Source organism: Primulina tabacum, chromosome 10, assembly GCF_025594145.1.
Source record: "Primulina tabacum isolate GXHZ01 chromosome 10, ASM2559414v2, whole genome shotgun sequence".
In the NCBI taxonomy this organism is placed as follows: Eukaryota; Viridiplantae; Streptophyta; class Magnoliopsida; order Lamiales; family Gesneriaceae; genus Primulina; species Primulina tabacum.
Genome location: NC_134559.1, coordinates 2,945,641 through 2,961,308, shown reverse-complemented (window position 1 = coordinate 2,961,308; position 15,668 = coordinate 2,945,641). Strand labels below are relative to the sequence as shown.

Sequence of the window (15,668 nt, the reverse complement as noted above, 5' to 3'; positions counted from 1 at the left end):
TATGTATGGCTCACGAGCTTATTCAAGCCTTTATCGAGCCTAAACAAGTTTAATAAATATGAATTATACATTTAAATTTTCATTAAATTAATTAAAAAGAAAATTATATATTTAAAGAAAAATATATTATTCTTATTAAAATTTGTAAATTTATTATAATAAATAAATTTAATAGAATTTTCTATATATATTTTAAATAATATGCAAAATCAATAAATTAAATATCAAAACTATTATTTTTTCATCTAAAAAATACTCATGAACTTACCAACGAACATGTTCACGAGCTAACGAGCCGAATACTGTAAAGCTTGACTTTGGTTTGTTTATCTTAACGAGCTTCATTAGACGAGCTCAAACGAGCTTTTATCGAATCGAGCTTCGAATAACTCACAAACGATTTGGTTCGTTTACATCCTCAGTGAATGGAGTGTGGTACATTTGATTCCCTGTATTGTAAAACTCTGCCGAAAATTGATCAGATCCTCTCATTTGGATTTGGAATTGGAAAGTAGAACCATATATGCCAGCAATTTCATTATTATTTGGTTGGTCTGACTGTTGCAAAGTATGGAAAATCGGGACAAGGCCAGGGGATATATGGTACGACGAAAGTGATGATTGAAATTGACATTAAAAAAAAAGTGTTGTAAAACTGGAATACGAGTGTTTTGGAAAAAAAAAAAACAGTTGAAAAAGACGAAACAAAGAAAGAAAATCGAAGAGGATGTCAAATCTGACGGCTCAACAAATGTCAAAGTTATTTATTTGTTCCTATTGTTATTTTTTTTCGATTATTCTAAACAAAATAGATGCAGTAAAATAAAAAATTATGCTCCTTAAAAATAAATAAATAATAAATAAATATACACACACTCTCACACACACGCACACACATACACATACACACATATATATATCTGTCTATATTAAATGTGTGTGCCTATACATATACTAAGTTTGAGCCCATAAGACCGAACAAATCGGTACGGTTCTTTTTTTTTTCCTTTTATTTATCATTTATTTTTTATAACCCCAAATTTTTATCTTTTTTGTTTCATTTAACTTTTTTGTTCGGTAATGTTGTTTTTTCATTTTTTTATCCATGAATTTTTTAGATAGTTTCTTTCCTTTGTGAAATTATATTGTACAAATACACAATATGTGTCTGAATTTTATAACTTCATTTTATCATTTTTTAATATGTGTTTTTTTAAATCATTTGCATTACAAACAATAGATTTACTTGGGTGTGTATATATATATATACAACACTTTTTCAAGTTGGCCCTTCCGTTTTATACTTCCTCCCTTGTATCAACGTTCATAAAATTTCTCGTCGTCTCAGACCTTTTCTTCTCTCATATCTCAGCAATTTGCAGATCGGAGACTTCTGTGCGTTCATTTACTCGATGGCATCAAAACGGATCTTGAAGGAGCTCCAGGATCTCCAGAAAGATCCTCCTTCTTCTTGCAGCGCCGGTAATTTTATATTTGTTGTTGTTTGTTCTTATGTACTTAGTTTTCCTACTGTGCTTTCTGTTGGAGTTAATATTTTAGGACTAATTATTTCAAAGTACCGTTAGAATAAATACCAATAATTCAGTATTGATTGTTTCTTGACTTTTTCAATAGCCGTGGCCCTCAAATAAATTTGTGGACTGTTTTTTCTCTCCTTTCAGTTAGAGTTGTATGACTATATAAGACTTGTTATCAATAAAATCAATAATAAATTTGCTTATATTTCCGTAACATTTCTATTAAGCCTTACAAATTGGTATCAGAGCCTCGTTGAGAGGCCTGACCGTGAGATTTTCGAGTGTGGTTAGGAACTGCAGTATCCTAATCTAAGAGAGCAAAACACTTGAGAGTAAGAGTGAAACACTTAGGGAGTGATTGAGAAATGGCAGCAGAAGGAAACATTGGTTTTGCTCAACCTAGCATTCCTAAGTTCGATGGAGATTATGACCACTGGAGTATGCTGATGGAAAACTTTTTGCGATCTAAGGAATACTGGAATCTCATCGAAATTGGTTACTCTGAACCTGGAGAAACGGAAGTTTTGACAGCCGCACAGAAAAAGACATTGGATGATCTTAAGCTCAAGGATTTAAAGGTGAAAAACTATCTCTTTCAGTCAATTGACAAGTTAATTTTGAAAACCATCCTTCAAAAGGACACGTCCAAACAAATTTGGTAGTCAATGAAGAGAAAGTTTCAAGGAAATGCAAGGGTTCAACGTGCACAACTCTAGGCACTTCGTCGAGATTTTGAAATTCTGGAAATGCAGGTTGGAGAATCGGTTTCCGACTACTTCTCAAGAGTCATGCTGGTTGCTAATAACATGAGAAACTATGGAGAAGACATGCCAGATGTCAAAGTGGTGGAGAAAATTCTACGGTCCTTAACAGAACAGTTCAACTACATTGTATGTTCTGTTGAGGAGTCAAAGGACATGGATTCTCTCACTGTTGATGAGCTGCAGAGCTCCTTGATTGTGCATGAACAGAAGTTTCGAAGGAAAACTGGAGAAGATCATGCTTTGAAAGTAAGTACGGGGGAGAAGTTTCCTACACGAGGAAGAGGTAGAAGCACATTTAGAGGACGAGGTAGAGGAAGAGGAAGACAGTTTCGATCGAGCCACGATTGAATGCTATAAATGTCACAAACTCGGTCATTATCATTATGAATGTCCTGCCTTGGACAAGGAGGCAAATTATGCTGAGTTAGATGAACAAGAAGAGCTCTTGTTGATGTCATATGTAGAGATGAACAACACAAAAAAGGAAGAGGTCTGGTTCTTGGACTCGGGATGCTCAAATCACATGTGTGGAGATAAATCAGTATTTAATGAGATGGATGACACCTTTAGACATGTGGTAAAACTTGGAAATGACACTAAAATGAATGTACTCGGAAAGGGAAGTGTGAAGTTGATGGTGTGCGGAGTAACTCATGTAGTCACTGAAGTTTATTATATACCTGAACTCAAGAATAATCTTTTGAGTATAGGTCAACTACAGGAGAGAGGCTTGACCATACTATTTCAATCAGGAATGTGTCGAATATATCATCCTCAAAAGGTTCTGATTATTCAGACAAACATGACAGCAAACAGAATGTTCGTTTTGTTGTCTCAAAAAGAATCATGCTTCAACACCACAACACAAGACACAACTCACCTATGGCATTGTAGATATGCTCATCTCAGCCACAAGGGACTAACTCTGTTGCAATCAAAAGGTATGGTTACTGGACTACCCCAATTACCAGTTTCCTCTGTTGTGTGTTCCGATTGCATGAAGGGCAAACAACATCGTGATCCAATTCCAAAGAAAAGCAAGTGGAGAGCAACTCAGAAATTACAATTGGTTCATGCAGACATCTGTGGCCCTATTACTCCTGCTTCCAACAGTAAAAAGAGGTACATATTATGCTTCATAGATGATTTCTCTAGAAAAGCATGGATATATTTTTTATTAGAAAAATCAGAAGCATTTTATCTCTTCAAGTGTTTCAAAGTGTTTGTGGAAAAGGAAACTGGTTTGCCTATTAAGTGCTTGCGTACAGATAGGGGAGGAGAATTTAACTCTATGGATTTTAACGAATTTTGCAAGCAGAATGGGATAAGAAGGCAGTTAACTATGGCTTACACTCCGCAGCAAAATGGAGTAGCCGAACGCAAGAATCGAACGATAACGAACCTTGTGAGATCAATGTTATCAGAAAAAAAGATGCCTAAGACTTTCTGGCCTGAAGCAGTGAGATGGGCAGTGTATGTTTTGAACCAATCACCTACACTAGCTGTTAAGGAAATGACTCCAGAAGAGGCTTGGAGTGGAGAAAAACCATCAGTGGAGCACTTCAAAGTATTTGGATGTATTGGGCATGTCCATATTTCAGATGCTAAGAGGACGAAACTCGAAGATAAGAGCATGAAATGTGTACTTCTTGGTATTAGTGATGAATCAAAAGGGTACAGATTGTATGATCCTATTACAAAAAAAATTATTTTGAGTCGAGATGTGTTTTTTGAAGAAGAAAGTCAATGGAATTGGGATGCAGGCTACGAAAAGGACCTGTCAATAGATTTAGAATGGAAAGATAGTGAAAGTACTACCCATGATGAAGAAGAATGTGAAGAAAATACAGAAGAGGAAAAAGCTAAATTTGATGAAACCGAAGATGCACATGTTTCCTCAAGTACCAATGATGAAGTAGGCATGAATGCCAGGGTGAACAGAATTAGACATCTTCCCATGTGGATGAGAGACTATGTTTCATGTGAAGGTCTATTAGAAGAAATGAATATGGCACTTATTGTATCTTCAGATCCAGTGAATTTCGAGGAAGCTGTGGAAAGTCTGAAATGGAGATTGGCCATGGATGAAGAAATTAATTATATTGAAAAAAAATCAAACATGGAAGTTAGTAGATTTACCGGGTTGTGAAATGGGTCTACAAAAAGAATAGGAGTGAAATGGGTCTACAAAACTAAACTGAATGAGCTCGGAGAAGTTGACAAATATAAAACAAGGTTGGTGGTTAAAGGTTATTCCCAACAACATGGAGTAGATTATACAGAGGTGTACGCACCTGTAGCAAGAATGGACACTGTGAGGATGATCATAGCACTTGCTGCAAACAAAGGCTGGAAGCTTTACCAACTAGATGTCAAATCTGCATTTTTATATGTAGAGCTAAGCGAGGAAGTTTATGTGGAGCAACCGAAGGGGTACGAAAAGAAGGGAAATGAGCAGAAAGTGTACAAGCTGTATAAGGCGCTTTACGGACTAAAACAAGCCCCAAGAGCTTGGTTTAGTCGGATTGAATCTTATTTCATTAAGGAGGGCTTTCAAGCAAGTCACAGTGAACACACTTTATTTATCAAACGAAGCAATGAAGGTAAGATTCTCATTGTGAGTATTTATGTTGATGATCTTTTGTTCACTGGTAATGATGCAGATATGATAATTGAATTCAAATGTTCAATGAAGAAAGAGTTTGATATGACTGACTTAGGAAAAATGAGATTTTTTCCTTGGAATAGAAGTTCTACAGAAGACAGAAGGCATTTTTATTTGTCAAAGGAAATATGCAGCAGAAGTGTTGGATCGTTTTGGGATGAAGGAAAGCAATGCAGTTTGTAATCCCATGGTTCCAGGGGTATAAATTATGCAGAGATGAGAAAGGAGTCAAAGTGGATGAGACTTATTTCAAACAGATTGTGGGAAGTCTCATGTATCTCACAGCCACACGACCTGATCTCATGTTTGTTGTAAGTCTGATTAGTCGATTTATGGCCAATCCAACTGAGTTGCACTTCCAAGCAGCAAAAAGGACCTTAAGGTATTTGAAAGGAACCATGAATTATGGAATCTTCTACAAGAAGGGAGGAGCAGAAAACTTGTTGGCTTTCACAGATAGTGATTATGCAGGAGATATGGAAGATCGTAAAAGTACTTCTGGCTACGTGTTTATGATGAGCGAGGGTGCAGTAGCTTGGTCATCTAGAAAGCAGCCCATTGTCACTTTATCAACTACTGAGGCGGAGTTTGTGGCAGCAGCAGCTTGTGCATGCCAAGCTGTTTGGATGAGGAATGTTTTGAAAGAACTTGGTTATCTACAAGAAGAAAGCACCATGGTGATGTGTGACAACAATTCTGCCATCAAGTTATCCAAAAATCCAGTCTTACATGGTCGGTCCAAACACATAGATGTGCGATTTCACTTTCTCAGAGATCTTACAAAGGAAGGAGTTGTTGATCTGGTTTATTGTGGAACTCAAAATCAAGTTGCTGATCTGATGACAAAGCCGCTAAAATTGGGAGATTTCCAAAAGTTCCGTGAAGAACTTGGAGTGTGCACTGTTCCTGAGATGAACTAATTGCATTATCAATATCAATAATTCAGGATTGTTTATTTCTTGACTTTTTCAATAGCCGTGGCCCTCAAATAAATTTGTGGACTGTTTTTTCTCTCCTTTCAGTTAGAGTTGTATGGCTATATAAGCCTTGTTATCAATAAAATCAATAATAAATTTGCTTACATTTCCGTAACATTTCTATTAAGCCTTACACTTTCTTTGATTTTTGCGTTGATGGGTTTTCAAAGTGTTAAGAATTTTGATCTGTGGGGATTTTATGGTTTTATTGTGTGGGTATGCGTGTTTTTGTTTCTTTGACCATTTGTTGCACGTAGAAAAACATCCTGGGTTATGAAAGTCATGGTTTCCATGATTTTGATCGTGCTTGTTGATATTAGAATGGTTATGAAATTTATTAATATTTCTAACTCTAAGTAGGTGGAAGATTTCCTGCGTGAAGGAAATATTTGTGAAAACTGGCCTTTTAGGAGGTCTTGCTTTGGAAATTATCATTTAGATGCATCAATACCTGAGTTAAAACCATAAGCTGGTTTTCTCATTTAGTTAGTGACACTTACAAGAAGGCCTTGATCATATCAAAGTTTTCATGAGGAAGGAGCCAAATCAGGTGATTTGTAGAGACGGAGGATCAAATGATGACACGTCATGCTGTTTTTGAGCTGTTCCGACTATGAATTGGTGTCGCCACTTGTTTGGTTGACTTGTGACTATTGATTTACTATGATAGTAGTGGCATGGATGTGTTAAGTTTTTGGAATTGCTGCTGGATGGAAATGTAACATTATTCTCTCTGTTGTTGCCATTGGCAGGACCTGTTGGTGAAGATATGTTCCACTGGCAAGCAACATTAATGGGTCCTCAGGATAGTCCTTATGCGGGGGGAGTCTTTTTAGTTACAATTCATTTCCCCCCTGATTACCCATTCAAACCTCCGAAGGTATGTGACCTGTAAATTACAGTTCGGATTTTTGGGTTCCATCCGGTGCCTTTTTTGTATTCTGGAAAGTATCTCTATGAATATTCATTGGAGTTTATGATGAATCTTTGCTTTCATTTTGCGGAGGAGACATGTTTTTAAAGTAGATGTATAAAGTAAGTTATGTTGAAGTACTGATACCAGACTAGGTATGTATAATATTTGTGTACAGGTTTTTTTCACAATTAATAGTAAAATAATAGTGGATTGTTTTCTTGAAGTGTGACAGACACACAAATCTTTTACAGAGTCGGCAGCATGACAGACTCACAGATATTTTACTCCCCTACACTGGTATTATGATTAGTTTCATGGACCATGTTAATCCTTGTTGACTAATGCCACTGAAAAAGATGAAATAGGTTTTGTTTGCGATTTAAGACCCTATTCTCAAGAAATTAGCGACAGTCATTAGGTTTATACTGAGCATGTCGTTGCTATGACTGGAGATTGATCTGATTCAATCAGCCACAAGAATTTTGCTTCTGGAGTATTCCTTTGAAAATAATTACTTACTTTGATGGCTAAAAACATTATTTAAATTTCTTTCCTTTGCGTTCTAACTTCTAAGTCCCAAGTAATAGAACCATCTCCAGAAGTTTGTTTCTAACTGTATATATTTGCCATGAAATATTATCTCTAGGAAATTGCTCAACTTTTTCTTTGTTGACTCTCTTCTTAATTTTGCAACTTGCAAGTGAAAAATAATATTTTATGATGGTTGATGATGCAGGTAGCTTTCAGGACAAAAGTTTTTCACCCAAATATAAATAGCAACGGCAGTATATGCCTTGACATCTTGAAGGAGCAGTGGAGCCCTGCATTATCTATTTCAAAGGTCGCTTTTGCTTAATATAAAATAGCGACCCTCTTATTTTTAACAATCTGCTTAGACACGAAACATTTTGGTTAGTTGTCAGTTATGGTTTTGTCATACTACATTCTTTAAATGATCCTTTGGATCTAGATGCAGTTCAAGTGTTCATGTATTTGCAGTTTGTGTTAGTTTGTTGTGTTAGTTTGCATGTAGTCATACAAACTTGCATCACTGATCTGTTAAAGTGGAAATATTATGTTTAATCATGACTTCAACGCACTGGTGAGACGGTTAGAGATCTTCTGGAATCTGTAGTCTATATTTATTGATATACACCAGCATAGATTTGTGCATCCACTATCTGCAGGATACAGTTCCAAGCTGTCTTTGCCAATTGTCAGTGTTTATTCTTTGAAAGTATGGATACCGTTCCATTGTGGATGAATGCAGTCATCGTGTTACTGTACGTGGGTGTTTAGCTTCCTCTTATATGATGTTCAAGAGCTTATAATTCTTTAAACATTTGGCAAACTTTATTGATGTTTTGAAATAATCCCGTGCAGTTCATAAGATAAAAAATGATCTCGTAAGGTGCAGAAAATAACTTTGATAGGTTAGAGTAGAAAATAACTTTTCTAGGTTAGCGTAGGTGTTTCTATCTTATGCAAAATTTGAATATAAATTTCTATTTACCATCTGATACTGTCACTAAGCAGGTTTCCCTTTTCAAATCTTATCCTCTATTTCTCGAGAATTGAATTTTAACCCCCGCCCCCACATTTTCAGGTCCTCCTCTCAATCTGTTCACTTTTAACGGACCCAAACCCTGATGATCCATTGGTGCCAGAAATCGCACATATTTACAAGACGGACAGAACCAAGTACGAGCAAACTGCTAGGAGCTGGACCCAGAAGTATGCTATGGTTTAGTATCAGTTTGCTGTGAATGATTGAACTGCAGCTATGTAGAAAAGGTGATTGTGTGTGTGTCCCTTCAAGTTCTTGTAATGGATAAATGTAGAATAGAACTTATAATTTAATTATTACCCTCTTTGAGTGACAAGTTGATGGTTTGTATTATATATTTGGAATTGTTAATTTAAGAGATATATTGTATTTAATAGTTTATCGACTTTCCTCTTGAGTTTTTTTTTAAAAAAATTTATTTATGTTCAATGGAGTGGGTAGTTACCTAAACTTAAGCTAACTAACTAAAACATCTCACATAATGGTTGGATTTGGATCAAAAGTGCTAGGGTATTGGGCCTCATCGTTATCATGATGTGGCAAAGGATCATTGACTATTACTAGCTTGAGTTGACCGGGAGTTGTTTTAAACAATATGATTTTATACCTCATGTCTAAATTTGTTGGTTTAAAGTACTGATTATTTGTCATATTGTAGCTTAGGTTACACAGCAAATTTCTATTTGCTCCATCAAAAACAAATATGAGAGCTCAACCAACTTCACTCCAAAATATGATGTAATTTTCACTGGGGAATACAATTTCCTTTGTCTACTTCAACGCGATGTGTCTGCCACAAATCCATCAACCCCAAAACTTGAGATTCTGATAACAATTGAAACCATAAACATCCCTTCCGTTTTATATTTAGCAGGAATAGAAAAGTTTTGACGATAACTAATAACTCAAAAGTTTTGTGAAAAAAAGATAAAATACTTTCTGAAAATTTCATTACTTTACAGAAAGAGATGTGGGCAAATAGCCAAATATATCCCCACAACACACACACACACACATATTTCTTTCTTCTTCTTCTTTAATTCCTTTTCCTTTTAAGAAAAGGGAAGAAAAGCCATAATCTTTTGAAACTTTCTTTGAAAAAATGTGCTGTTGGCAAAAAGTGGTGCCCCTTTCTTTTGGACCCGCGCTATAATATATAGTTTTCTAAACTTTTAAATAATAAAGAGCCCAAAGAATAAGTATGTATTCGCATTAGTATTCATGCAACTACTAAACATAACTTATGGTTTAACACAATTTTGTCTACACTACAAAAAAAACATGAGTTTAACGATTATATTTTGAAAATCGCCGCTGAATTGCATTTGTCTATGATTTTTTGAAATCATGGCAAATTATTACGGTTTCTAAAATCCCGCAATCATCGACAAATAATCCTCAAACTTTCTATCCATGCGTGTTGGCCATTACCATAACTAGGAATGACTTTGGACATGAATACAACATCTGCATTATGAGATGGTCCTTTTATTTTTATATATTTAAAGCATTTTCGTAACCACTTGAAAAACATACCTGATACCTCCTGTTTATTTTGTTTCGATTGGCCTCGAGGTATTATAATTTTAGGGAAGGATGACTGACCATATATATCTATACTATCTATACTATATCATTAAGTGTGAGAACATGATAATAACTACCTAGAGATGACACCAACTTTTTTTTTTCCAATTTTACTCTTATATGATACTAATTTTACACTTTTGTTTTTTTAATTTCAAAACACACACTTTTATTTTTATTTTTTTTATTTCAACCATTCAAATATCAATTTAATCCCTCCATAATTTGTCAAATTCACTTTAGTCAATCGATAATAATAAAAAAGATTGTATGCCTTGTTTGGAAAGAATAAAACTTATGTAATAATCAAGTATTTAAAATATTAATCAAATATTACTATTTTTTAAATAAAAAAAGTATATTAATTTTCAATATATATTATAGCTGAAAGAAACTGACAACTGTGAGGCTTTATTTAAAGCAAAAACCGTTATAAATCTGGGCAAAAAAAATATCGCGCTCTCTCTCTCTCTCAAAACGGAGACACAGGCAAGCTAACTCAACAGAATGACACAATTTACGCACACAAAGACACAGCAGGGATTCCAACCACAGTTTCACGTTTATGCGGGGAGAGTGGAATCTCTTCTTCCTTATTTGGTAACGTAATCTACCTCTAGATACGCTCTCGAGATAAATATTCGGAGTTTTCTTCGGTTCTTTTGTTTTTCATAGTTTTTTCTTGGTTTATGACGACAGATCTTGCAGCAGTGAGGACGAAATCTTCCGTTTCGCTGGGAAGAAACCGCTCAAGAAACGCCTTGGTTCAATTGTGTTGGCTTTGATTCGTGTTCTAAATAGCAAATTGTGAGTTTTGATTGGGAAAAATATGCTGTGGTGAAGTTTCTTTTTCAGTTCGATTTGGAATTTACTGGATCGATTGGAATTGGATATATATGGAGTGATATTTAGACGAATGGATGATAGAGGAGCTGGAGGAGGGGGATCGTTTGTGGCGGTTAGGCGAATTTCGCCTGGGCTCGATCGAGGAAGTGCTTGCCACTCATCTTCTGGTACGTGCTGTCTCTATATTCCGTGTTTTTTTTTCTGTTCTTTTCTTTATTTTTTTCTTTTAATTATTATTATTTTTATTCCTATTTCTCTCTCTCTCTCTCTCTCTCTCTCTCTCTATTTTTCTTCATTTTCGGTTTGCACCTAAGCTTTATCCTCTCTTTCGTGTCTCTTCATCTATCTTTCTGTGCGCGTGTTGCTTTCGGCAGTGTGTGAATAGCTGTAGAATAAGTATGCAGTTAATGTCGTGAAGGTTCTGAATCTCTGAATTTAAAATTTTGCTTATATTGATGCCTACTTGCTTTGAGATTTTTGGTTAGTTTCTATTTGTCCTTTCCGAACTCCGCGCATGTTTTCCCATTTTCGATGGAATTTTTAAGATAATTTGTTGTATAGTAGCATTTTCTACCGTTGGAGATTTCACTGTTCAATATGCCTCGTCATAATTTTCATGCTCTCATTATAATCACTGATAGGTCAGTATAAGATTCCTCGGTGAAATCGTAATTAAATCTAGAAGATGTATTTGTTAGATTGATAGCTGAGAACAAAAAAATTAGTGCTTTTAAACTCTTCAATTTTTTTGGATTTTGAGCGTAAAATTCTTCTTCTTCTTTCATTTTTTTGTCCTATTTAGTTGAAACCATCTGAAGTGGCGTGTGACGCAACCGCTTCTCTCTTCTTTTTTCTCTATATCTTCTCTTATGGTCATGAGTTGGTGGAAATGTTGACTGATCTGATTATGTATGTGTTTGAAATAGGTATAAGACTGGACATTTATTTTTGTTGGTGGGATTGTTGTCCGTAGAGAAACTTGTGTCCTTCGGTTATAGTTATAAACTTAATCTGACTCTACTGGAACTATATGAAGATTTTTGTGCAAAAATTTGCTAGTTTTCCCCACTATATGAAGATTCATGTGTAAAATGTTCTAGTGGTTTATTACCTGTACACGTGTGGCTTACTGAAGAGAGATAGTTGACATGTTAAAGGTGAAAAGATTTTTTAGGGTCTTAAGTTGTGTAACGGGATAGTTCTGTCAGTTTTTTCCTATGTTATTTTAATATGTATGGCCTTAATTGAGATTTAAGAACAGAGTTATTCTTCTCTCTTGATGCGGTAGTGAGAGTCTTTAGTGCTAAAAAGCTGTTGCGATTTTACCAAACACATAAGTGCTCGTGGTTTAAGTTTCTGAGCCACTTAAAAGTACTTGTGTGATGTTAATGTGCGAATAAACTCTTGGAGAAAGCTGATTTCCATGTTTCATTTGTTACTATGTTTGAATCTCTCTCATGTCATAAATCATGATTGAAAATTTTGTTGCCTTATTATTCCTGCTTATTATAATTTTCTTGTTACAGCTGAGGTTGTAGCAGGATCCGCAGCATGGCTTGGTCGAGGTCTTTCATGTGTTTGTGCTCAGGGAAGAGACAGTGATGCTCGTCCATCATTTGATTTGACACCTGCACACGTAATATCCTTCTGGTGACTAGGGGCATATCTTTCATATGGGCAAAGCTGGGTTTTTGCCTAGCAGGAAAGTTTTAAAATGATAACCATTTTATCTATGAAATATTTTAATTTTATAATGAAAAGATTTGAAAATAAGAAGCCGTGAATTCCTGAATGTTAAGCTTTCTTCTGCATAATTGGCTGTTTTCATAATATTTATGTTAAAGAGAGCATGTTTAGTTTTTAACTTCTCATTGTTGTTAGCGCCTGAACACAAGATCTTGATGTTTCAATTTTCTGTGTCAGGAGGAATGCCTAGTCAGGCTACAGAGTCGAATAGATGTTGTGTATGATAGTTCCCTTCCCGAACCAGGTATATTCAGTAAGATGCTAAGGTCTTTTTGATAAAGATTGGTGCCTTCCTTCTTGTTAAATTCAATATGATATTTAAGTTTTCTCCTATTTCCCGTTGTATTTTATTGCTCTCATTTTACAGGAAGCTCTGAGGGCGCTGTGGGCTGCTGCCTTTCCTGAGGAGAAACTACACAGTTTAATTTCTGACCAGTGGAAGGAGATGGGTTGGCAGGGAAAAGATCCATCTACAGATTTTCGGTATATATATGTTCACAGTCAACTTTCTCTGGATTTAAAAATATTAATAATATTATAATTATTATTTTCGATAATAACGTAAACAATAGTAATAGAAGAAACTTCTTTTGGATCTCAAGGTCTCACACCTTTTCTAATATCATTTTAACCTTTGACATAAGCCGTGTTCTTGCAGGGGTGGTGGCTTCATATCATTGGAAAATTTATTATACTTCGCAAGGAACTATCCAGTATGTCCTCTTATGTCTCTTTCTCTACCCCTGTGTGTGATGCATGAGTGTCGGAAGGAAGTGACTCGTTGCTCTTATGTCTCTATTTTATTTTATTTTTTTGTTTGAGGACTAATTCTAGGTCTCCCGGGTAGATTGGCCATAAATTTTGGCTCTCTTTTCTTACTTCTGGTTCTACTTGTGATCCATGTTTACATGAGATTTGCTAGTTATTAGTAGATCTTTTTTTTTCTTTGTTTCCACTCTCATGAATCCATTTCTTTGATTAGTAGTTTCATGTGACCTAAAGTGCTTCGGTTGAATTTGATGCGATCAATCATAATGCATGATATTGTTTTAACACGTTTTCACAATGAATATTTGGGGTGATGGATACAATTGAAAGTCAACTTCTAATGTTTTCTGTGCTTTTCGGAAAAAAATCATACTAATAATAAAAAGAAAGGCTTTTCCTTATTTCAAATTATGAAATCTGGTTAAATTTGAGGGAAAGAAGTGAAATGATATTTATTTTATTTAATGTATGATTCCAGCGCAAAATAGATTGATTACTGAAAGCATCATATATTTAATATGCTGGCGCAATAAAATGCTTTTTTGGACATCCTTTAGAATGAGAAATCTATGCTAACAAAAAAGATGGTTTCTAAAGGACTGTGAGGAATAGAAAGCAAGAGGCGAAAGAATCGTGTTTAGCTCTGGTTAACAAGGACATGCATACCCACATTGCTCCATTACTTGGATTTCCATGATATTCATATGCAGATTTAAGTTGTTGAATACCCTCTCTAAAGTTTGCCAATATATGCTACCAAATGCTTTCGCACAGCAATCGTTTCAGGATCTTCTTTGTAAGCAAGAAGGTGATCGGGCCTTGTGGGAATACCCATTTGCTGTGGCTGGTGTCAACATCACATTCATGCTTATTCAGATGCTTGATCTTGAAGCAGGTGAATTGTTGCCTGTTTTGAAATTCAAGGTGTTCATGAAAACCTTCAAAAAATTTATTTTATTTTTAATGTGAATTTTATTCTGCTTCAAGTGAAACCAGCCAACTTCTTCCCATCAGTTATGATAACAATCTAAATAATCTGCAATCTCTATCCTACACTTCGTCTAAATATAAGGATGTGGGTTTAATCTTTGTAATTAGCACCAAATTTGTCAACAAATGAACATTTAATATTGCTGGTGGAAATGAACTTACATCTAAAATCATCCGATTTTTGTGATAATCTCTTGATGATATGTATGGTGCACTGCAGGATTTCGTATTAACTCTGCTGTGGGGTCTCAAAGATTGATATCATATTCACTTGTTATAGTATGTCAGTAAACACCAGACCCATTTCTGTTTGATTGAGCTAATCTCTTGCCATATCTTTGCAGTAAAACCTCGTACACCAGTGGGAGTCATTTTTTTGAAGTTTTTAACAGGTAAGTATTTGCAGCTTCTCAACAACCTATGAGAAAGGTTTCGTGAATTCAGCTTTTATAATTCGACCTTCATCATGATGGAGGAAATTGCCATTTTCCCAATTTTGCATTTCCAACAATATAAAGTGATAGCTTCATCCTGCATTTGATCTTAGACTGTGATAAAAGCTACCCGGCGGCAGCTGGAAAGGGAACTTCTTCAAGAAGACATACCACGCCTTGAAGACTTGCCTTCATGCGGGCTACTCGGTCGATAGTTGATGCATCTATTTGTTCGATCCATCTTCAATTCGCATCGATGCTCTGGTACTGGATTGTGTGGGTTTGGATTTTGTGATTTCTCTGTTTTGAATTGTTCTTAAGAAATAACGACAGAGAGAACACAAGGCAGAGTTGCCTTCATTTGCCAAAGCAGAGTAATCAGAGCTGAGATGCTTTTTCTTAAAAATGTTTTATCCGATTGTTAGTTGATGGATAACTTGTTGCATTGAAAGTGTGCTTAGTTATGTTTTAGATGTATGCAGTATACATTTAAAAAAATAAAAAAACCAAGAATTGGATTAATCTACAGTTTTGAAGATTCCAATCCGTACATGAAAATGAAAATCGAATCATATAACTCTCCTACAACGTATGATATTAAAACCAAACCAAAACAAAACAGAACAAATAGAAACCAAATCTAAATAGAGAATTTGCAGCCAAACCATAATTTTGTTTTCTTAAAATTATGTTATTTTGACCCTAGTGAAAATTTGCCAGTACTGGTTGCTTATGATTTTTTTCTTAAAAGAATACACAAAACAAACCAGCATATTGAATTCAATTCGATTCAGGAATAACTGTAATTCGATTTCAGTTTGAAATACAAATTTCATAAAACCAAACCACCTAACGTCTCACCATTTACAC

The 15,668-nt window shown here is 35.2% G+C and overlaps 2 protein-coding genes across 2 annotated transcripts; both read left to right on the top strand.

The window, feature by feature from the left end:
* Positions 1 to 1,276: 1,276 nt before the first annotated feature.
* On the top strand, positions 1,277 to 8,808 carry LOC142505633 (ubiquitin-conjugating enzyme E2 28-like). The gene is made up of 4 exons (XM_075618699.1): positions 1,277 to 1,482; positions 6,697 to 6,824; positions 7,597 to 7,701; positions 8,467 to 8,808. Exons 1-4 carry the CDS (start codon positions 1,413 to 1,415, stop codon positions 8,608 to 8,610), a joined length of 447 nt encoding a protein of 148 aa, XP_075474814.1. The 5' UTR covers positions 1,277 to 1,412; the 3' UTR covers positions 8,611 to 8,808.
* A 1,642-nt stretch (positions 8,809 to 10,450) lies between these two features.
* On the top strand, positions 10,451 to 15,282 carry LOC142505509 (uncharacterized). Its single transcript, XM_075618521.1, has 9 exons — positions 10,451 to 10,614; positions 10,714 to 11,027; positions 12,387 to 12,496; positions 12,784 to 12,842; positions 12,964 to 13,089; positions 13,265 to 13,319; positions 14,149 to 14,269; positions 14,709 to 14,756; positions 14,912 to 15,282. The coding sequence occupies exons 2-9, from the start codon at positions 10,931 to 10,933 to the stop codon at positions 14,977 to 14,979; spliced, it is 684 nt and encodes a 227-aa protein (XP_075474636.1). The 5' UTR covers positions 10,451 to 10,614; positions 10,714 to 10,930; the 3' UTR covers positions 14,980 to 15,282.
* The last annotated feature ends 386 nt before the right edge of the window (positions 15,283 to 15,668 follow it).